Source organism: Rhinolophus sinicus, linkage group LG04, assembly GCF_036562045.2.
Source record: "Rhinolophus sinicus isolate RSC01 linkage group LG04, ASM3656204v1, whole genome shotgun sequence".
Taxonomy (NCBI): Eukaryota; Metazoa; Chordata; class Mammalia; order Chiroptera; family Rhinolophidae; genus Rhinolophus; species Rhinolophus sinicus.
The window spans coordinates 173773909-173796383 of record NC_133754.1 but is presented as its reverse complement, the minus strand read 5'-3'; the positions used below and the strand labels follow the sequence as shown (position 1 = coordinate 173796383).

Here is a 22475-nt window from a genome sequence, read left to right as displayed (position 1 = left end):
GATGCAGAATTCAAACCCTGTTCTGACTCGAGTGTCTACCCTCTCTGCTTTCAACTGCCTGTGTCCACAAACAACGCTTGCATTCAGCATTTGGGAATGACTGTTTTTGCAGAGGGGATTTGGGAAGTCCCCAGAGGCTATTTCCTCATACCTGTAAAATGAGGTCAGGATTTCTCAGTACCAGTTAAGCCCTCTGGCTCTGCTGTCAGCTGATCCAGTGTACCCCACTGATTCAGAGAAACGAAAGGTCCCACGACTTCCCTTTAGGCTGTCGTTTGCACCTGTCCTTCTCTCCGTCTGGAAAGCTCTTATTTCCCCCAGAGAGAGAGGCAGTACAACCTGGAGGCCACACCTCCGTTTCTGGAACCAGGCTGGCTAGATTCCAATCCTACTCTGGCACTCTTAGCATTTTGACCTCAGACAAGCAAGTTACTTAACCCCTCTGGTCCTCAGTCTCCTCATCTGTAAGATGAGGTTGAAAAATAGAACTTACTTCATCGGCTTTTTATGAGGGTCACGTGCAGTAATATAAATAAAGAACTTGCAGCAGTGCCTGGCAGTTATGAATCTCTGTCCCCTCATTGTCTTACTCTCCCCCTCATGGATGTGTCGTGACCCTGGGGCAGAGCTTGACACTCTTTTTTCTGGGTCCTGTGGCTCTTTGCACACAGCCCGGATGACACCTTGTGGTGGTGATATAGTTTCCTCAGTCCTCGCACTCCAGTTTCAGCTGCATGAAAGCAGAGAATTGGATGGAGGCATCGCTGTGTCCCGATCCCACCTGTGCTGGACGCAGAGGAATGGTACAGAGAATGAACAATAGTCTGAAGAAGTAAGATCTGAACCAAAGATGAGACAAGAACCATGTGGGGAGGAGAAAGGGGGGGAGTAACAAAGCAGGAAGCCTGGGCAAAGGCACCAAACCAGAGAGCAAGTAATGTCCTGGGGAAACCCACACTGGACAACTGCAGTGGCAATGATAGTAGTTCTGGTAGTAATGGTCATCATCATCATCATCATCACCATCACCATCATCATCACCATCACCACCATCATCACCATCACCACCATCATCATCATCATCACCATCATCACCATCACCATCATCATCATCATCATCACCATCATCACCATCATCATCACCGTCATCATCATCATCATCATCATCATCACCATCATCACCATCACCACCATCATCACCATCATCATCACCATCATCATCACCATCACCATCACCATCACCACCATCATCACCACCATCATCACCATCACCACCATCATCACCATCATCACCATCATCACCATCACCATCATCATCATCATCATCACCATCATCACCATCATCATCATCATCATCATCATCATCATCACCATCATCACCATCACCACCATCATCACCATCATCATCACCATCATCATCACCATCATCGTCACCATCACCACCATCATCATCACCATCATCATCACCATCACCATCGTCATCACCATCACCACCATCATCATCACCATCACCACCATCATCATCACCATCATCACCATCACCATCATCATCATCATCACCATCATCACCACGATCATCATCACCATCACCACCATCATCACCACCATCATCATCACCATCATAATCACCATCACCACCATCATCATCACCATCATCATCACCATCACCACCATCATCACCATCATCATCACCATCATCATCACCATCACCACCATCATCATCACCATCATCATCACCATCACCACCATCATCACCATCATCATCACCATCATCATCACCATCATCATCACCATCACCACCATCATCATCACCATCATCATCACCATCACCACCATCATCACCACCATCATCATCACCATCATCATCACCATCACCACCATCATCACCATCATCACCATCACCACCATCATCACCATCACCACCATCATCATCATCATCACCATCATCACCATCACCAGCATCATCACCATCATCACCATCATCACCACGATCATCATCACCATCATCGCACCTCCACTTACCAAATGCTGCCTACATGCCTGGTGATGTGGCCATTGCTTTAAACATATCTTCAATCCTTGTGACAGGTTTTTAAATTGGGCTCAAGATGTCCATTTTTCTGATGAGGAAACAGAGACCCAGAGAAGTGCAATGATTTACCCAGTAGTAGATGGAGGATTCAGCCTCAGGTCATTTTAATTTCCCAGGCCAATACTATGTCCCCTTCACCAGGATGTGTCCCATGGCCCCCGACCCCTTTCAGGGTCACCTAAGAAGTTTGGACAATGGAGGGCTCGGGGGGTGACTGATGAGGCGAAGTATAGAGTGGGAGCCCCATCACCCAGCTGGCCTAGCTCTGGGCACCTGTGTCAAGAATCCCAGGAGGGTCAACTGGAATCGATCCTTCCTTGTTGTCAGAGACGTCTGCATCTGTACCCATTTCAGGCTGTTGGTGAGATTGTTTTCAGCCGGCTCCATCTTCAGTCAGCCATAATTTTAAGGGAGTCTTTTGCCCACGTGCTTCTCTCCCCAACACTGATTTGTAATAATTGTGTGAGTAGTGCACTCAAAGTTGGAGGCAGCTAAGAAGAGAGAGAACCAGTAGAAAGGCGTCAGCTTGGCTGAGACCTGAAGTGGGGGCCCTGGTGTGGCTTGGCTAGTGGCCTCTCGGCCCAGGCGACCCCCACATGGCTACCCAGTGAGCTGGGTCAATGTCAGTTAGGCCCCATGTAGCCTCGATTAAGGACTCTGATTCCCAACAAGTGGATCCGCAGCCTGTGTCGCTAGAGCCATGCGGCCTCTATGTTGTGTCTCCTTCTTGCTCTCAGAGGTCTGATGATGAATGACAGTGAGGGGCTGACAGGTGAAATGTCGGTGTCCAAGGCTTTTCAAGTGTTTGGGGAAGAACAAAGCTGAAAAGTTTCATTCCAGTAGAGTGAGGAATAAGGGATATCAGAGACACCCAAGAGAGGTTGTTTAGATGTCATCAAGACCAACCTCCTCCTTGTACAGACAGAAACTGAGTCCCAGGGAAGGAAAGGACCTGGCCCAGGTCACACAGCACATTTAGCTGCGTAGACCTCTAAGAAGGCATCCTCATTTCATAAACGTCTGAATGATATCCTCTTGTTTTTTTCACCCCAGTCATGTGCCTCCCGAGTCTCTGTCCTCCAAACTCCCAGCCCTCCCACATGTCCCCCCTGCCCAGTCCCTAAATGGATGCTGAGTTCAAGAGACAAGACCAAAGCATGTTAGAAGAACCAAGGATGGAAATTTGAACAAGGTTTGGGAGGGCGTTTGGGGTTCTCTTATATACTAGTTACTCATTTCCCAGATGGTAAGACTGAGGCCAAGAAAAGTAAAGTGATTTGCCCAAAGTTTCAGAGGGGTCAAGGTTATAAAATATATTCCATGTTGATACCACTTATATTCAAAACTGCCCAGATGACCTCATTCCTTTACAATATAATCATTTAGCCACTTAATGTTCTCCTCACCTCTTATTCCCTCTCAACCCAGTGTCTCTCCTCCACTGAACTCTCTCTCTCCAATTCTCGGTTTCTGCTTTTCTCAGGGCAGGACCTGCTCTAGCAGGTTGTGGTCTGCAGGTGGGTCTCGAATGGCTCTTCTGATGCATAAACCCAGAGGAAGTTGAGCAGGAAAAGCACAAGGGAGGAACATTGGCTGAGGCCAGTCATGAAGGGCTTTGGATGTTAGACTAGGGGATATAAACTCTACCCTGGAAGCACCACTGAGCGTTTTGGGGATGAGCCACGGATGCAGCTGTTCCTTGAAAAGATGACTGACCATCAATCAGTTGAGACAGGGACATTAAAAGCAAGTCACCAGTGAAAAGACTTTTTCAATATACATGTGGACAATGCTGGGGGGCTGTACCAGGGCAATGGCCGTGGGGAGAGATGGGAGGGGATGGGTCTCAGTGACAACAAAGAGATAGAACCGGAGGGATTCAGGTACCATTTGGACATTGAGACTAAAACCAGTGAAGTCCAGTCAGAGATTTTTCTGAGGTTTCTAGTTTGAGAAGAAAGTGGGATCATTATTCATGGGGGTTGGGGGGTGCCTATAGGTTTGAGCAGCTTTTGCTACACTCAGTCTGCATAACAAACAGCCACCACACTTTATTTTCAATAATTGTAAGCATCGTACCCCTTTGGTACACATCTGGGTGGACTGCTCTAACCGGAACTCAGCTGCACTTGGCTCCAAGCTCAGGTTACATCCAGCTCTGTCCCAAACAGCCCCCATCCTCCTTGGACCCGCCACTATTTGGAGCATGGTCTGCTCATAGCAAGGGGCAGAAGTGCAGGAGAGCAAGCCCAGCCACACGCACATTTCAAAGCTTAGTTCACACCCTGTTGGCTACATCCCAGTGGCCACAGCAGGTCCTTTGCCAAGGCTGAAGTCAAAGGGAAGGGAAGACATTTCCGTCTTCCCACAGTCAGCCATGGCAAGACTGTGTGTGCATAATACCACTGTAGAGAAATAAGGCCTTGACACCAATAATTCAGACTGCCACAGGGAAGATTTTCCTTCAACACCTCCTGATCTCCCGTTCTTGTGCCCCTTCCACACTTTCTGAAATCATTCCTCTCAGAGAGCCATCACATAGTTGGTGGGAGATGGATCAGAAAGATGCCGGCCTGGAGTGTTCATTCTTCTGTTCAGAGCCTTGGGCCGCTTTTAACCTCTCCAAGCCTCAACTTCATGTTCTTTAAAATGGAGCCAATAAACCTTCCCCCCAGCGTTGTCACGGATATCAGAAATTATTTGGGTAAGGTCAGCACATAGTAGACACTCAGTTAGCAGAAGGTATGATGTTACTAGCCGTGTGCCTGACCCCTGCTAGCAGGAAATCAATCCAGGAACCCTTCATTGCATGGGTATTTTGAATTCAATGCAATTCTCACATACAGTGTTTATATTTAAAAGGGGGATATTTGGAAGAACAATTCTTAACCTGTCGTTATAGTGGAATTTTAGAAATCAGCAGGGTGGTAATTTTAACTTGGGTGGATTGGAGGTTCCCCTCTCAAACCCTTGTTGTCTGGCGCGTGATAGTTGTCAACTTAAAGGCAGCTCTCCGTGCTCTTGTCCTTCTGCGTAGGTTTATTGTTGTGATGTTTACGATTGTGTGAAAGAACATGAGCTTTGAATATCTAACCCTATGACCTTAGACAAGTGACCAATGGAGTCTGAGCTTCATTTTTCTCATTTCGTAATGTGGACACGAGCACCTTCGTCCTCGTACTAGTTGGGGGTGTGACCTGTGAGATGACATACGGTAACTTATTTCAATTGCCTTCCACTACTCCCAGCACAAAGCAGCCCCCCAGTAATGTGATGTCTAGGCCATGCCTCCCCCGCCACATGCCTGGCCTGAGCTGGCCGGCAGTGACACAGAAGTGAAGAGCCTCAAGGTGGCCCACTCAGAGTCAGAACAGGGAAGGATGGCATGCACACTAATTGCTCAGAGGGCCCAGGGAGACGTCTTTCCAAGCCATAGCGATAAGAAGAGTAAATAGGAAAGTGAACCGCAGCCAGTGTCCCTGGCCTGTGATGATAAGTGATGACTGAGTTGGAAGAAGGTGAAAATGGAATCGTAAGAGGACGACAGGGTGGGAGGAGAGAAGCCAGGCGGGCTCAGGAAGAAGGCTGGCACTTATCTAGCGCTCTCGTGGGCAGGTGCTGAGCCTCTCGGAGTTGTGGGGGTGGAGGACACAGCGCTCTCTGGCTCGTGCCCTGGTCCCTCTGTGCCTGTGTCCTTCAGTAGCCGGAGCCAGTGACAAAGGGAACTGGTGTTGCTGGTTCTGGCATCACAGGGGTCAGCCTTAGCGATTATTTCACTCAAGCTGCCCCAAATTTGCAGATAAAGAAACTGAGTCCCTCTGGCTTTGCAAAGGTATCCAATGAAATTGAGACCATCCTTCATGGAGAAATTTTCGCACTTTCTCTTTTTAAAACATGATGCTAAATTGACCCCTCCTATCCAAGGACAATAATGACAAAAACCCTAACAGTTACAATGTTTTCAGCAAGAAGAAATGTACCAACGATTGTGCTGAGGACTTTTCAAATATGTCACTGATCTTTCCAGCAGATACGTAGGTCATGCCACTCAAACAGATTAGGAAACAAACTCAAGGTAAAGCGACTTAATTGAGTTCATACAAATTCTCAATGACAGATCTAGGATTTAGACCCAAAACAAGATGATTCTAGGGCCCAACTCTGAACCGTTGCACTGGGCCTCCAGCCTTATGTGGTGAGCATGAAGGCACTGCCCATTTTGAAGTGGTTTAGAAGAGTCCCATACAGGATAAACTCAGATCGTTCATAACTGAGCGAGTCTGTTGTTTTTACCCAAGCATTTATGTAGTGAGAATGCATGTAACAAAAAATGAGAATTCAATAAGACATATAGAATAAATATTTTTAAACCAGGGCACCTCATCTATAGCTGATAATACAGAGTTCCAGTAATTAGCCCGATGAAAATCTACTTAATTGAATTCCCTTACAGGAGCCACTTTAATGAAGAGATTAAACTCTTTCTTTTTAAAGTCTGCGTGATCAGTCACATAAATGTGAGTTTTCAATCTGTTAAAAATATTTCAAATTCATTATATTAAAAAAAATAATTCCTGTTTGTGGGGCAATACATTCTCATGATAGGAAACAACAAAATGTCAGAGGAATACAAAGGAAAAACAAGAATTCCTAGAAAATGTTGCCAGGTACAATGTGGAAGTGTTGAGATCACCAGTGCAAAGAAAGGTTGCGGAAATCATGGCCAACAGCCCTGGGTTCTAATCCTGACTGGCCCGGGGGCAAGTCCAATGATTTGTCCACATGTCTTCTCTGTCTAAGCTTGCATTTCCCCTTCTGAAAAATAAAGCTGGGAAGATTTGAACTAGATGATCTTTAAGAGCTTTTTCTGCTTTGATGTGAAACAGAATTCTGTCTTAGACATTTCATCAGCACTCAATGTTTATACTTTCCATTTCCTTGACAAATACCTGACATGGATATAAGAAAGTTTCTTTCCGTCTTCAGCAGAACCATCATTATTCAAAATGGACTCTGCCTGAATTCATGAAAATTAGAGTACATTCATATATTCACTAATTCATTTATCTGTTCATTGATCTGTTTAACAAATGACTCATCTATCCTTCATCGGGTACCATGCTAATCACTAGGCTATGGAGATGGTTAAGAAAAGATTTCTGCAGGGTGGGGAAAACAGGCAAATTAAAAACGAAACATGTACCCCTACCCCACTGGCACAGGCATTACTATTGTGAAATATACCCCTGGGCTTATTTAGGTACCAGCAGGTGCGGGATGCAAGATGGGTGCAGTCTCTTTCTTCAAGGAGCCCATGTGGTGACAGGACTGAGGGAGTGGGGACATTGACAGGCAGCATGTGCAAACCTTGTAACCCGTGTCCCTGGAGCTGTTCTTTGGCAGCCTGGCTGCCCTGGGTATGCAGATGGGACTGAGGGAAGGATTCCCCCGAGGAAGGGTTTCAACAGCTCTGGCTGCCAGAGGCTTGCATCTTGCAAGAAGGAGATGCGTGGATGCAAATAGTGGAGAGTTGGCTGAGCCAGCAAGATGGGAAACAGAAGTCAATAAAGCCCATCGCCGTGGCATAGATAGAAATCTTGCTGGAGACACCTGGCCCAACTGTTAAGAGAGATCATAGCTAAGGCTACAGCAATCCGTGTCCAGGAAGCAGAGGTGAGGGATTTGAAAAGGCAACGCAAACAACTGACTGACGTCAGTGCTCAGGACTGGTGAACATCTACTCTAATGTCCCCTTTTACAGATGGGGAAACTAAGGCCCCACAAGGAGCAGATTGCTTCTCCAGTGCCCCTACACTCAATGTGTCAGCATAGATCAGAACCCAGTGGTCGTCATGGAATGGAAGGGCAGGAGGAGGAAATTAATATATGAGCATCTGCTCATGGTCTACCTGAGCCCTGAACTTTATCGTTCAGTACTTCCCTCAGCTCTGTGAAGTTGCCATTACTATCATCTGTCTCTGTTCTATAGATTAGAAAACGAAGAGCCAAAACGGTATGGTAGAGTCCCCAAGACCACACATCTGGGGAGAGAGAAAGTGAGGATTGGAACCCAGGTCTGTCTGCTCCCAGCATTCAAGGCACTTTCCCCTATGCCGCACTTCCTGTTCTCCAGGCAGCCTCATGGGGAACCTCCAGGCTGGATGCCTCTCATCTGAAAAATACATATTTGTTGTAGAATGAGTGTCAGTAATTAATGATCCATTCTGAGGCAGGGGAAACTTGCCTAGTAAGCACGCGAGCAAGAAAGAAAAATACAGCAGCACCCTTTCCATGTATAGATTTTTCACTTCCCGAAAGGAGGGGAAATGACCTGTGCCCTTTCCTGCCATGACTGACAGGAGAGACAGGTACCTTTGTCATTGCCCTTTGCATCAAGTAAAAAAAGCTCTCTTTTCCAGCGCCCATCCTGGCCCTCCCTCCCCAAGCCTGACTTCCTGTCCCTTTGCCAGAGGTAACCATTTTCCCTCTCCCGTTATGAATCATGAGAACTGCGCTTTGTGGCACATCATAAATCAGTCCTGGGAATCTCGAGGACAAATCCCAGGACTTTTAATCTTTAATATTAGATGTGTTTAAAGTGGTGAATATTTCATGAAGGGGCTGTTGCATTTTAACACATCAGTGACTCCGACCCCTCCCACTTTGGTAAATTATTCTCATCCAAATCTCAAGGATTTCAGCCCTCTCTCTCCGTTTTCCTTACCTCCAGTAACAACCAGTCCACTAGGGCGCACATACTTAGAGCACACACAGTCAGTGGAAGACCCCGGGCATGATGCTGGAGGGGAGAAGAGAGGTACAGAGAACATTCCTCCCTGTAAGTAGCCCCTTCCTAATTTACCAGGTATTCAGAGAAGGGGAAAGGTAGATCTTGCTCTCTCTTCATCTGTCCTTCTGTCTTTCAACAGTCTCATTCTGAATATTGTGAATACTGTCTCTGGCCCCTACTTCACCCCATATTCTGTCTTACTACCTTGTTAGCTTAACCAACGTTTATTAAGCCAGATACTTACTAATGCTGGTGGTACAAAGATTAAGCCATGTTGTAATGTATAAAGCAAGGTAGAATGTTCCTTTTAACAGAATGCTTTGTATAAGGTCAAATGCATAACATTTATAGTGAATCAGTGAAACCAAGAACATTACTTGATGAATGCAAACATTTTGACATCAGGAGTTATGGCTGATAGTTGTAGAACCTGTGTTACTCTAGCATCACAATCACGGCTATGTTTTGTTTGGGTTGCAGAAGGTTGAGAAAACCCTGATTCATAAGACATGTAGCTATAAATAGCATGAGCTTGTTAGCTCCTCAACTCACAGGCTCAGTATTCTCAATGGAATAAAGATGACAGGAGATTTTTTTATTATTATTTTATTACATTTCTTGGGGTGACAGTGGTTAGTAAAATTACATATATTTCAAGTGTGCATTTCTATAGTATATCATCTATATATTGCGTTGTGTGTTCACCACCCAGAGTCAGTTCTCCTTCCATCATCATATATTTGACCCCTTTGACCCTCTTCTACCACCTCCCATTCCCGCTTACCCTCTGGAGACTTATTTTTAGTGAGGGCTGCATAAAACAAGTTTACCTGACCACTACAGTTAATGTGAAGATACTCTTCACTGTCCTAAAATGTAGAATGTAACAGCTGAGTGTTTAACCTTTACCCTGTACTATTAAAGAGATTTTTAAAAATATATTTTTATGAACATTAAAATCTGAAAGTTGCAAAGTTCCTAAATCCCCCCCCCCCCCCTTGAACTTGACGTTTCTGTGAAACAGGGTTTGAAAACTCTCAGGTCAGACCAATCAGAATGACGGTAAGACTGCAGACTCACAGGTTCATCCGGAGCTGTGTGTGGATACGGTCACCAGAAGAGGGGAGGGAAGACAGGCCGACAGCAGTAGTCTGGAGATTTATCAAAGCCAGAACACAATTATTCATTCAGCTCCCAGAGTTGAGCACCTACTCTGTTCTAGTCAGAGAGCTAAGCCTGGGCAGTTCCTACCAGCATTTTCCAAGACGTGTTCCACAGAATACCAGTCTTGTGACTTGTGCCACCAGCAAGCTTCCCAAGGTGAAATAAGTTTAGGGAAACCTGTATGCATCACCCTCATGCAGAATCATAATCTACTGGCTCTAAGGAATGGTACAGTGTTTCCGAAACTTTTTTTTTTCTTTTCCCAGAGAATCTATTTTTTGTAAAGCATCTGTGAACATTCTACAGATATACCTTAGGAACAACTAATAAGTAATTTGATCGAAAAATACCCCCCAACCCTAAGGAGCATGCAGTAGAGCAGGACTGATATAGCAAGAGGGTAGGGCACAGAGCCTCTATAAACTAGGAAACGAGACATCCACCCACCACTGCAAATGAGCCTGGCCAATAGGAGAACACACTTAAGGAAGTGGGATGCTAGCAGGCATTCATACAACTGGGCCTAAGACATGACCAGAAAAAAATGATGCATGGATACATGGATGGATGGATGGATGGATGGATGGATGGATGGATGATGGATGGATGGATGGATGGATGGATGGATGGATGGATGGAAGAGAACATGAGGGGAAAGGAGGGGTGAGGTGACGTGAGGAAGACCAGTTAAAGCAAACACACAACAAAAATAAAACAAAATGAAACCTGGAGACGATAATGAAGACGATATTTCCAAAAGGAGAAACCAGAGGTATTTGGAGGCGGTGGCACTTGATTTGGGGCTTATGAATAAACATGGCTTCTTCGTTCAGGTAGAAAGAATTCAGTTTTTCTGATTACACTTTTAGTGCAGACATCGCGTATCATAATTTAAATATTTCAAAATAGGACCTCCATCTGTAGCCACCAGGTCACTTCCTGTTTCCTTCACTAAGCTGTGAGCTCTTTCAGTGTCTGGGTTGTACCCTGATCTCTGTATCCCCAGTGCCAAGAAGAGAGCCTGACAGGAAGTTGTGGTCAGGAATTGTAGAAGAAATAAGTGAGTGAATGAACGAATGAATCAACTCTTCAGTAACCACAGTGGAGGGTAGATCAAAACACCTGTTTCTCATGGGCCTTTTCGAAAACTAGGCAGCTCATTTTATTTTAGAAGAAAACAATGGACCTAGGGGAGAAGACTATTTGGGTAGGCAGTATTTCACAAGATTGTTTTCTCTTTTTGCTGACAGGAGAGTGCAGCTGTCATGAAGGCTATGCCCCTGACCCGGTTCACAGACACCTGTGTGTGCGCAGTGACTGGGGACAGAGTGAAGGGTGAGTGACAAAGGACATTGGGGCGGGGTCAGTGACGGACCATCCCCGCCTCCTCTGTTCTGTTACCAGAGGCCCAAAACCACTCCACAAAGAGTACTCTGTCTGCAACAATTGCGTTTCTGCAAAACCTGATTGAAAGTGAGGCCCAGCTCCCACTGAGTCACATTTTGAATCTTCTAGAGAACAAATGCTGAAGTTTAACTCACCCGAACCATGAATAATCAGAGAACACTTCCTTAAGTAGATTGATAAACAGAATCGGGACGTTGTGCATAACTCCAAAATGGACAGAGTGGAATTCAAAATCCTGAGTCTTTCTATAAATTGGAGACACTCTTTTATAATCTAATCTTACCCAATAATTACTTCTGCTCAATTTGGTTGTGTGTAAAACTACACGTAAGCACTGTCCACATAGGAACCCTAGCTGCTGCTGACTAATATCTCCTATTCCCTTCTCTTGCCCTCCCTCTCTTCTTCCCACAGACCTTGGCCTTACACAACACTTGAGAGGGGCTACGATCTGGTGACAGGGGAGCAAGCCCCTGAAAAGATTCTCAGGTGAGTTGACAGTCCTGCTGGGGCATGATGCTGGGGAATGGAGGAGGGTCTGGTAGGGAGGCATAGCTATGCTTCTTCAGCCGATCGAACCTGTTGTCTGCGGGCTGCAGTGAGGACAGAGGGACTTTCCCTGGCACAGATGCACCCTCATGGCCCAGGTTACCATGGGAATCTCATTCCCATGTGTCTGGCATCTAGACTTACAGACTCAGACACTTGAACTAGAGGAGACGTTACTGATTATCTTGTCCAATAGTTTAAAAATATTCAGTAACTCTAGAACATGTTCCTGCTACCTCCTTGAAATCTTGTGTGAAACTGCAATAGTTAAGCTGATACAGACATAACAGCAAATTAAGTGGCAGAACTGGGAATCAAATTTTGGTTTGAACTGACTTGGAGTCCATGCTCTTCACCGTCGTGCAGACGACCGACCCCTGCTGACTTAGCAGTCGCTAACAGAGCTCTGCTGGATACCAGGACTGCTTGGGAAAATGCAGCTGAGAAAGCCCCTGTCCTTACAGAGCCCACTGTTTACTCCGAGTCAGGACCTATATTCAAAAAGAGAAAACTAGTGACACATGGGCTAAATGATTAACAGATTTATGAAATGACCATCCAAGTCTGGGCAAAGTTGGCCAGAATTCTGCCTTGAAGAATGCAGGGTTACTAAATTGTCACCCCAATAAACTTTAATTAAAAACAAAACAAAACAAAACAAAAAACAACAACAACCAAAAAAACAAAAACAAAAATGAATGTAGGGGACTCAGTTGGGTGGAGAAGTGAGAAAGGATCCTAGAAGGGATGGGAAGAAGGGGCCCCTTTTTTTCTGATTTCACTCTACTTCCTAGGGAGTTCCCCAATGGAAACTCTTACATTGCAGGTCTACTTTCAGCTTGGGCCAAGGACTCTGGCTTCCTGTCAGCAAAAGCTTTGTGGTTCCGCCTGTGGAGCTGTCCATCAACCCCCTGGCCAGCTGCAAGACTGACGTGCTCGTCACTGAAGACCCTGCAGATGTCAGGTAGGGAGGTCATCTGCAGTCTCCTGTAGCAAGGACTTCTTGGCACCCAGGGGGCCCCTCTGTTTCAGGATCACAGGAGCTCCTATGGAGAACTGCCATTCGTGTTGTTGCAGGAGGCAGCTACCTTGTAGATGATGGAGAGGACACTGTTAAATATGCCATGCTTCACACTCCTAAAAGCGACCTCCATTGGTGGGCCTCAGCGCCTCCTCTTTCAGCATCATTACTCTCCTTTGGGGCTTATATAAAATATGAGAGAGGCTAACACATTATCCAGCTCACGATGGGATTATTCATGCTCTTATCTCAGAAAAGATTACTTAATAGCATATTGGAGAGTCATGAAGGTGAAAGATTAAAGAATGAGATGCTTTCCATTGTGACTCTGGTTCTGGGAACAGACTTTGGACTAATCCATAGGTCCTAAATGTTCAGGTCAGATTTATTTGTTCTTGACTTAAGATAGGATGGAGACCACATCTCTCCTTACATGCTTTGTACCTTGTAGTTCCCTTCACTATAGACTTACTCTACTGTGATCTAATTAGTTGCTTATATATCATTCCGTCCTATGAATGGGACAAATCTGTCAAGGTCAAAGAAACTAACGTATTTAGCTTTTCAATCCCCAGTTCCCAGCACATATGAGACATCTACTAAATGTTTATTGATTTCATTAAACCAGTGGTCTTACATCTGATCCTGGCACTATTTTGGAGCTTTCTAGTGTAGGTTTGTTCTTTTTCTTTTCTTCCTTTCTTTCACCTCTCCCAATTTGATTATGAAAAACATTGTAGAAATCTAAATGTTATCACAAATGGACTCTGATTATACTTTCGGAACTGACTTGTCACACTTGGCTCTGGAACAGGAACTTGGAGTCATGTGCTCCGTATTCCCAGTAATTGTTTTTCTCCCACTGCATAGCTGCTCTGGGGTCGTTCTAAATGAAGATGTTATCATATGCCCATGGCCTCTTGATGGGAGCCTCCGACCAACCACCTACCAAGCTTTACAATTTCGTTATTCTCACCTCCTCAACTTTTCATGGAGGGATGAACCTAACATGACTTTTCAGGCTATCGATACTTCCCAAAAGAGGTAGTTTTAAAAAATAATAGATTATGAAAGAGATAGCACTTAGAAAATGAAGTGGTAATGATTAAGAACTAAGATGGTTTTACGCACACACAAATTAATTCATGGCAGGTTACTATTATTTCTGGTTTTGATAGACATGAAGTAGATGAGACCGAAGGTTTCTCTGCATTACATGTTTTAAAGATGGAGCAAAGACCATCTGGTTGAAGGACTATTTTCAAAGAGATCCGATGACAGTGTCTGAAATCAACTGAAAGATGGTCTCTATTAACTTTCCTCAGAGTTCCATACTGTTGACGTCAAATTTGTGTTTTCAATGAAGCTACAGATGTCAGCAGGGCTGATGGGAACACTCACTCTGGAGGTGAACAGGTCTAGGTTAGAATCTCATCTCTTCCGTGTTATGAGCTTTGTGATCCTGGTCAGATTCAACCTGCTGAGTTTCCATTTCTTTGCAAAATGGGGATCGTAACAGTGACTTCCTCACAGAGTGTCACAATAACTTGTATACATTGATCATTTCCTACGTGCCAATCAGTTTACTAATATCTCTAGACTTACATTAATCCCATGAAGTCATGCTATTTTTTTTTTCATTTTACAGAGTAAAGATAGATAGATAGATAGATAGATAGATAGATAGATAGATAGATAGATAGATAGATAGATAGATAGGTAGGTAGGTAGGTAGGTAGGTAGGTAGGTAGGTAGGTAGGTAGATAGATAGATAGATAGATAGATAGATAGATAGATAGATAGAGTATAAAAGTGACACCTTTGCTAGTAAGTGATATGAAGCCAAGCTTTAACCATGGTCACTCTGGCTTTAGAACCCATTTTCTTAACTATTTCACTGAAACACCCCCAAAGTTATAATGATTAAATAATATAAGTACATGCTACACTTAATATACTCCCAAAGTTACATTACCCTGATTTTAGATGAATTGAATTCCCACTACAGTAAAGTTCAAGTAGAAACTGGTGATGGTGGCGAAGGCAGAAGGCAGTGTAGGGAAGGTTGTGTACTGTGTCGTGCTGCTGAGACAAGCCGTGATTTGCGGGATGACTCAGTTGGCTTTCCTGCTGCAATCTGAATTACATTAAATAGCAAGCGAGCCAAGGAGGAGCCCAGAATATCACCCTTCTGCGACTCTAAAACATCTTTGGAAATGTAAAAAAAAAAAAAAAAAGAGAAAAGTATAAGTACTAGAATGCATTTCAGGGAGAGTGCTGGCTGTAGTTTGAAGGAATACGGTAATGAGTTGAAATGGGTGAGACCTTCCAGAGCACGATCCAGTAGCACTTAGATGCTTCTGAACTTTGTGCCTGGTTTGAGGAGGGTGCGCTTTCATCAAGCTGGCGCCAGAGCTGAGTTGCTCAGATGGCAGCGGGGACGATGATCTGGCTCTGGGCCGTCCTTCCCTACCCTTTCTGCACAGACCCAGAAGCTCCTCCTAAAGTTGTACAGATATCGGAAGGGTATTGGTTTGATTAGGGCCCTAAATTATCGTCCTGCGTAAGGTGCCCACCTGCCTTTGTCTGGGCTTGAAGCAATCACAGACAGCCTTTTAAGTCTTATCTTCATGTGTCCTCTCACACGCCCACTGGTTTCCCTGCCAGGGTAGGACAAAGATTGTGATCGTTGGACATGATCTTGCCCAGGCAGGCATATCATGGGCATTCAAAGAATTAATAAGTTCTAGTCAGATGATGTTAGAAATTAATAAATAATAGATCATAATTATAGATAGTCAATAATATGTCATAGAATCACAACAGAGAGAGATTAGAGAAAAGGCTGTGGAAAAGCAGAGTCAGAAAGGAACAGATAAGCATTCCAATAAGATTGGAAAGGATACCTTAGAGGTGCTTTACTAGTTGTTTTTGTGGGTTTTTTATTTTTTTTATTCTGTGACAAAATATTATGAAACTGTGGAATCTCACCCTATGGGAGGCAGAGCAACTTAGCAGTCAAATGTATAGGCTCTACCCAGCTGGGTGGCTAAATTTAAAACAACGGATGGTAACAAATGTTGGTGAGATATGGACCAACTGGAACTCTTATATCCTTATAGTGAGGATGTAAGTTGCTATGGCCACTTTGTAAACCTGTTGGGCAGTAGCCACTTAAGCTGAATGTCCACATAGTCCATAACCCATCGATTCTGTTCCTAACAGCAATTCCTAACAGAAATGTGTATAATACATTCAATTATACTAATTGTAGCACTCATTTCTACTGCCAAAAAGCTGGAGGGAAATCTGCAAATTGACCACAGAAAAGCAGATATATAAATTACAGAATAATCATACAATCGAATACTATTTATGATAGATATTAAAGGACACGACAACCACATCCATGACCACTGGTGAATCTCACAGATATGACATTGAATTACAGATGCCAGACACAAGATCCTATACTTAAGTTTTGGGAGAGTCAAAAGTTATATGCGAATTTTCTACTGCATGTGGGTGTGTGTGGGGGGTCGGTGTTCCACCCCCTCATTGTGCAAGGGTCGACTCTATATGTTTATTTATATAAAGATCAAAAACAGTCAAAAGTCATCTATGATGTTAGAAGAAAGGATAGGGATTATTTTGGGTTGATGAAGGGGGCAATGACACGTGGAATGCATGACAAGGTTTGTGTGATGCTGACAATTGAATTCTTGATCTGGGTGTGGTTTGCATGGGCGTTTTCATTCCGTAAAAATACATCAAGCTCTACAGATAGGATTTGCTGTCTTTTCCCGATGCATGCTTGATTTTGATTAAACATAAAGTTTATTATGTAGGGTAGTTCATTGTTTTAAAGGCGTAGGCTATGGAGCTCAACTGAACTGAGTTCAGTTCCCAGCTGTACTACTTGTGTTCTGCATGAGTTTTTCTATAGCTGTGTTTGCCCTTGCAGATGATATGGGTAGTAGCATCGATGCCATATAGGGGGATGGTGAAGATTAAATCACAATGCATTTAAAAGGACTGAGTTTGGCACGTGGTGAACTCTCCAAGAGCATCTGTTATTATGTTTGCTGTTATGTCAGCATAGTATTGCATTTTTTTTCTCATCCTCCTTTTAGTTCTTTTTCTTTCGTTGAAAGGCTACATCTAATCTATGATATACCTTATAATCAACAGTGTCTTAGTACTGAGAGTTCACGTTAATCCGTTTGTCATGGGAGCTTGGGGGAGACTTAAGTGAATGTACAAGGTCTAGTACAGTGTGGTATGTCTGGTGGCTTTATGTGCATGGAAATATTTGCAGAATGAATGAAGAGGCACATATCTGGTACACACAGAGTACGTTGGGGGATTGGGAAAAGAAGAAAAAAGTCCTGGCCAAATAAATTAGGAAACTATTTGCAGGAGAGGGAGCATTAGCAATTAACCTTGGATTGGGGATAGCATTTAGCTGTGTGGAATTTAAGGCAGGAGGGACAGCTTTCATGTCTGAGGCACTGAAGGGCCAAAGAAGAGAACTCTCCCCTAGACAGCTCCCATTCTCCAGCCTGTCCCAGCAGGAAGCCGCTGGGAATGAGATATTTAGCATTTGAGACACTAATGATGTCAGCTACAAAGGTGGAGGAGCCAGCAAGCTCTAGTTACATTGCATACAGAGTCCTTTCAATTCTGAAAGCCTTAGCTGGGCCCCTCCTGTGTGCCAGGCACTGTGGCAGGTACTGCAGGAATACGGAGATCAATACAGCCCACCCCTGCTTTCCGGAATCTCATGGTGTAGCAGGGAGCATAGAACAAGAGACTGACTTGAGATTTGACATAAAAGATACTCGTAGAGAGAGAAGCATGGCAAACAACACTTATTGCTGCACACCGGGCCTTCCTCACAATTTCACCTCGCGCTGGCTCTTCTTACAAGAGAGATGCGAGAATAGCTATTCTAGTTGGAATAATCATCATCCACAAAGCCCCGCTTTTGGAGCCCCTCAGTGGTTTTTCTATGATCTCAAATCAATGAAATGAAATGGTGAAATGCTGTTAATCCCTGCACAGTGTGCAAAGAATAACAGGATAGCAGAATGCAAGCCAGCATTGCTCACTTGATGACAGTTTCCACGTTGAATTTGTTCTGAATAGAATTAAGAATGGCTCCTTGTTCTTTTGGCCTTTCAATTCCAGGTACGAAGAATTTATTGAACACCTACTATATGCCAGGCTAAGGATTGGGGTTATACGGCAAAGATCTCAGTGCACTGAATGAGACAAAATTGCGAATAAAATCTGTCATATTTTGTGACAGCATAGAGGGAAAGTTTGAGGCAGAGAAAGGGATGAGGTTATTAAATTCACCTGGGAATTAAAGGGACAACCTTACAGAGGAGCGGACTTCTGAGCCAAATTGTGAACTACTGGTAGGAAGTCACTAGGTCACTGATTCTCAAAGTGTGGTCCCTAGACCAGTAGCACCATCATCACCTAGAAACTTATTTGAAAGGCAAATTCTCAGACTCTTGTTTGTGGTGGGCTGATGATGCCCCCCCCCAAAAGGTATCAGATTCAAATTCCAAGAACCTGTAAATATTACCTTATTTGGAAAAAGGGTCTTAGCAGATGTGATTAAGTTAAGAATCTTAATATAGGTTAGTCATCCTGGATTATCTGGATGGGCCCAAAGTACAACCAGTGCCATTATAAGAGAAGGGTTCCAAGTGTTTTGCTGAAATGAGCTTATTTAATATTCACCCATTATTAGCCCATTTAATGCATGAGGAAACTGAGGCACAAACAGGTTCTCTAACTCACCCCAGGTCACACAGCCAGTAAGCTGCAAAACCAGGATTGAAATCTGTGAATCTGACTCCTTACTCCGTGCCCCTAATCTCTAGGCTATGATGCTTCTGTTTGGCCTGTTTGGGGATATTTGCCAGTATGCCAAATCACTGCCTTCAGGGTAAAAGTGCTCTAATTAGCCAGAACCCAGCCTGCAAGCCAGCAAGTTTGGAGGGACCTTTACCACACGGATGGAGACTACAGGTAGGATAGTTCCCCTGAGGGAAATCAGGACAGGCAGTGAATGGATGTTGGGGGAGGAGGGGGAACACAGATATTCTGTCCATGGACAAGGGGTGGGGTCTCGAAGTGGCATGCCTGATGAGGGAACTTCCGGTTCAATGTGTCTGGAGTACAGTGGCACTTCAGTGGATGCCCTGGGAAAGGATAGGAACTAGAACGCTTGTTGTTTTCTCCCCTGTTCCTCTCTTTCTTCAGCTGTGGGCCACCTGGCCCAGCAGAAACTCTGAGGGCATTTGAGGATAGTGTTTTCCCTACACCAGGCTCCCCAGCAGATGCTCCTGTAGGAATGCTCCAGATACCAGAATCTGGCTTTTCCCCAAGTAGCATCCTAGTCAGATACAGTATGTTTGAGAAATGGGGACCGTCGGTCTTAAGGTAAAATCCTCTGCAGAAGCTCTCTAGGTACTTCCCTATGTGGTGGACACGGGTGCCGGCTCTAGGAATAGAAAGACCAGAAAGGGAAGAAGGAATAGAAAAGAGAGAGTAGTCTTGGAATCCTACAGACCCTGCATAGGAATCCTGGCACCACGACTTGCTACCCCAACTTCTTGGCCAAGTTGGTTCACCTCTCCAGACCTCCATTTCTAAACCTGCAAAAGAGATATCGTTGTGTTTCCCTCAGATGATTATTGTTAGGATTGCATAACATATAGAAAATAAGTAGTACAGCACCTGACATGTAATTGGTGTTCCATGAGTGGGGAGTTTGCATTACAAATAAGGCATTGCATTACAAATAAAGAAGTAACCATACGATGCAGTGTGATCAGGTGATAAAAGATGGTGTTCGCTGTACAGAGAAGGGACGTGTGCATCCTTCCTCTTGATCACTTTAGGCATCACTGGCAAAGGCAAGGGAGGGAAAGAACAGCAGGGCATTGGGATGGATGGGGTCAGCAGGAGTGGGGCCAGGTCAAGGACGGCGATACATTATACTGGGTACCTGGCTGGAAAGGCCCCAGGCAGCAGAGCCTGGGGAGAAGCATCTTGATAACGGCCTTGTTTTGTTTAATTCCCAAGATTCCTGTTGGAGGTGAGTAGTGCTCAGCAGATTTTGTTAAGTGTGTGTGTGTGTGTGTGTGTGTGTGTGTGTGTGTGGTCAGGCAACCAAGACGTGCACTTCTATTCCCAGTATGGATGTTGAGATGGAGGTGGGATTCTTCAATCCTCATTAGAGTCTCAACCCCATGTGCTTCCCCCACTTTCTCCTTCCTCACCGGCTGCTCACACAGATAGTTCTTTCCCAAACGGCAAGAGAATTTCAATAGGCAACCTGCTTGAAACACAGAAGAGGGGTGTTGGACAAAGGGAGTAGTGAGGGCTCTGGATCCAAACTTCCTGAGTTCAAGTCCCATCTCTACCACTTACTAGCTGACCTTGGGTAAGTTTCTTAAACTTTCTGAGCCTCAGTGTCCTATCTGTCCATGGGAATGATGATTGCTCTTACATCTTTGGATGCCTTTGAGAACTGAATGAGATGTATCTAAACTCTTTGCCCCATAGTCATAAATCATAATGACCAATGTTTTGAGCACTTACTTGGTGCCAGGTCCTTTCTGAGCACGCTCCATGTATTATTTCTGTCTTCATCACACAATAAGTCCGTGATGGATTTACTGCTATTTACAGATGAGGAAACTGAGGTACAAAAGGTTGAAGTTATTTGCCCCACGTATCACGGGTAGTGAGTGGCAGAATCCAGATTTGAACTCAAGCTATTTGGTGAGCAGTCAGTGAATGATGGCTATTGTCGAGACAGGATTCTCTGTAAGACTGATAGGTAGGCTCATTGGACTTTCCGTCTTCATCTCTGTGGACCATTCCATCCATTGTGCATGTAGAGTTCGTTCCATGGAAGTTGGAGTCTTAAATTGGGGGGAAAGGGTGTCTGTGTGGGAAATAGGAAGTCTGTCTGGCACTCACAGTGGGTTCCTGGGTTCCTGGGCAAGAGAATTTGTCCTGCACCACCACACCCCTCCCCTCTCTTAGGAGAGTGAATTCCCTGTGAGAAGCCTCCACATGTCCTACCAAATGGATTTGCTGTACACCCACATCTCTCCACAGCCTCACTGCCCATCATTCAGCCAGTGAGCCTGGAGACATATATATTTTCCCCCATTTTAGTTTAGCGATCATAATAAAAGTGAAGTCTATTAGGATGAGTTTCTGCCCAGACTCGGTAAATCTCTTCAAACACCGTTCCGCACCAGATTTCTGTTAGTCTTTGCCACTAGGGAGGCTGCAGAATGCACCAGCTGTCAGCCCCAGCGAAAGGCCCATGACACAGGCTCTGCTCAATGAAACTCAAACGGAATCTTTGGAATATAAATATTGAAGTGACCCAGGTTGGATAGAGGGGAACCGGTTAGCTAAGCTCCTCTCTCACAGGCAAGAGATGCTAAATTATTAAAAGTTTAATAAATGTAATAATAAATATTTGATGCTGAATTATAGAAGGCTTTGCAGATACAGTGAAACTGAGAAATGACTTGTTACATCTGCATTAGAAGTTAAACACTTTTCAAATGGGACTTCTGATTCTGCAATGGGACTGCAGATCTCTAGATGAAAAAAGAAAGAGCGAGAGAAGGGAGAGGCAGGAAAGTGTGATTCTTTGGCAGGTAGGCTGAGCTGGGAGACAGGCTATCTGGGTTTCAGTCCTGAATCCACACTAAACGCTCAACAAGTGGCACTTTGGCACGCCTTCCTGGGCAGAGGCCTTCCCACAGCTTCTCAGACGTGACCCTCACAGCCATCTCCCCAGGTCAATGCTATTTCTATCCCGCCTTTTCACAGGTGAGGAAGCTGAGATTCTAAGAGTTGGAATTTGAATACCGAATACCAGTTTCTGGTCTCAAGGCCCTACTCCGTTCATCACCCCGCCATGCCTCACTGTGGAAACCCTTTCTCTTCTTTATTAGTCAGGATGGTTTGGATTCAGGGGACAGCAACCCAATTCAAATGTGCTCAATGACAACTGTATTGGAAGGATGGAAGGGTGAGGGGTCAGCGTATCGCCACAGGGATGAGGTGAGTGGAGGGAAGTACATGACCGTAGGCTTCTGTCTTTCCTCTGTGCACCATGCCATTATGGCTGCCTTCTCGCCAATGCCCACCTCCCTCCTCCCCACTCCCACCCTCAGGGTAGGGAGGTAGTAAGCATCATCTCCCAAGATTTTGTGTTCTTACCACTGAAGAGGCAATGCTTCTCTTCCTTGAGTTACAATCTTAAATATCCTAGAGAAGGAATCTTATTGGCCTGGCATGGGTTAGGCGCTCACCTCTAGATGAATCATATACGATTAGGGAGCAGGATCAAAGTATAGACACAGCCATGGAAGGAAGGGGGCAGGGACCATGAGCTGAAC

General features: G+C 44.7%; 1 protein-coding gene across 4 annotated transcripts in view; it reads left to right on the top strand.

The window, feature by feature from the left end:
* Positions 1-22475, top strand: part of ASTN2 (astrotactin 2) — an 839920-nt gene that overhangs the window by 381477 nt on the left and 435968 nt on the right. For 3 of the 4 annotated variants that reach the window (XM_074330925.1, XM_074330926.1, XM_074330924.1), the window contains 3 exons: positions 11297-11381; positions 11868-11942; positions 12829-12966. In XM_074330925.1, coding sequence (XP_074187026.1) covers positions 11297-11381; positions 11868-11942; positions 12829-12966 — 298 coding nt within the window. The remainder of the gene's footprint in view (positions 1-11296; positions 11382-11867; positions 11943-12828; positions 12967-22475) is intronic. The other variant, XM_019731189.2, reaches the window with a different exon arrangement.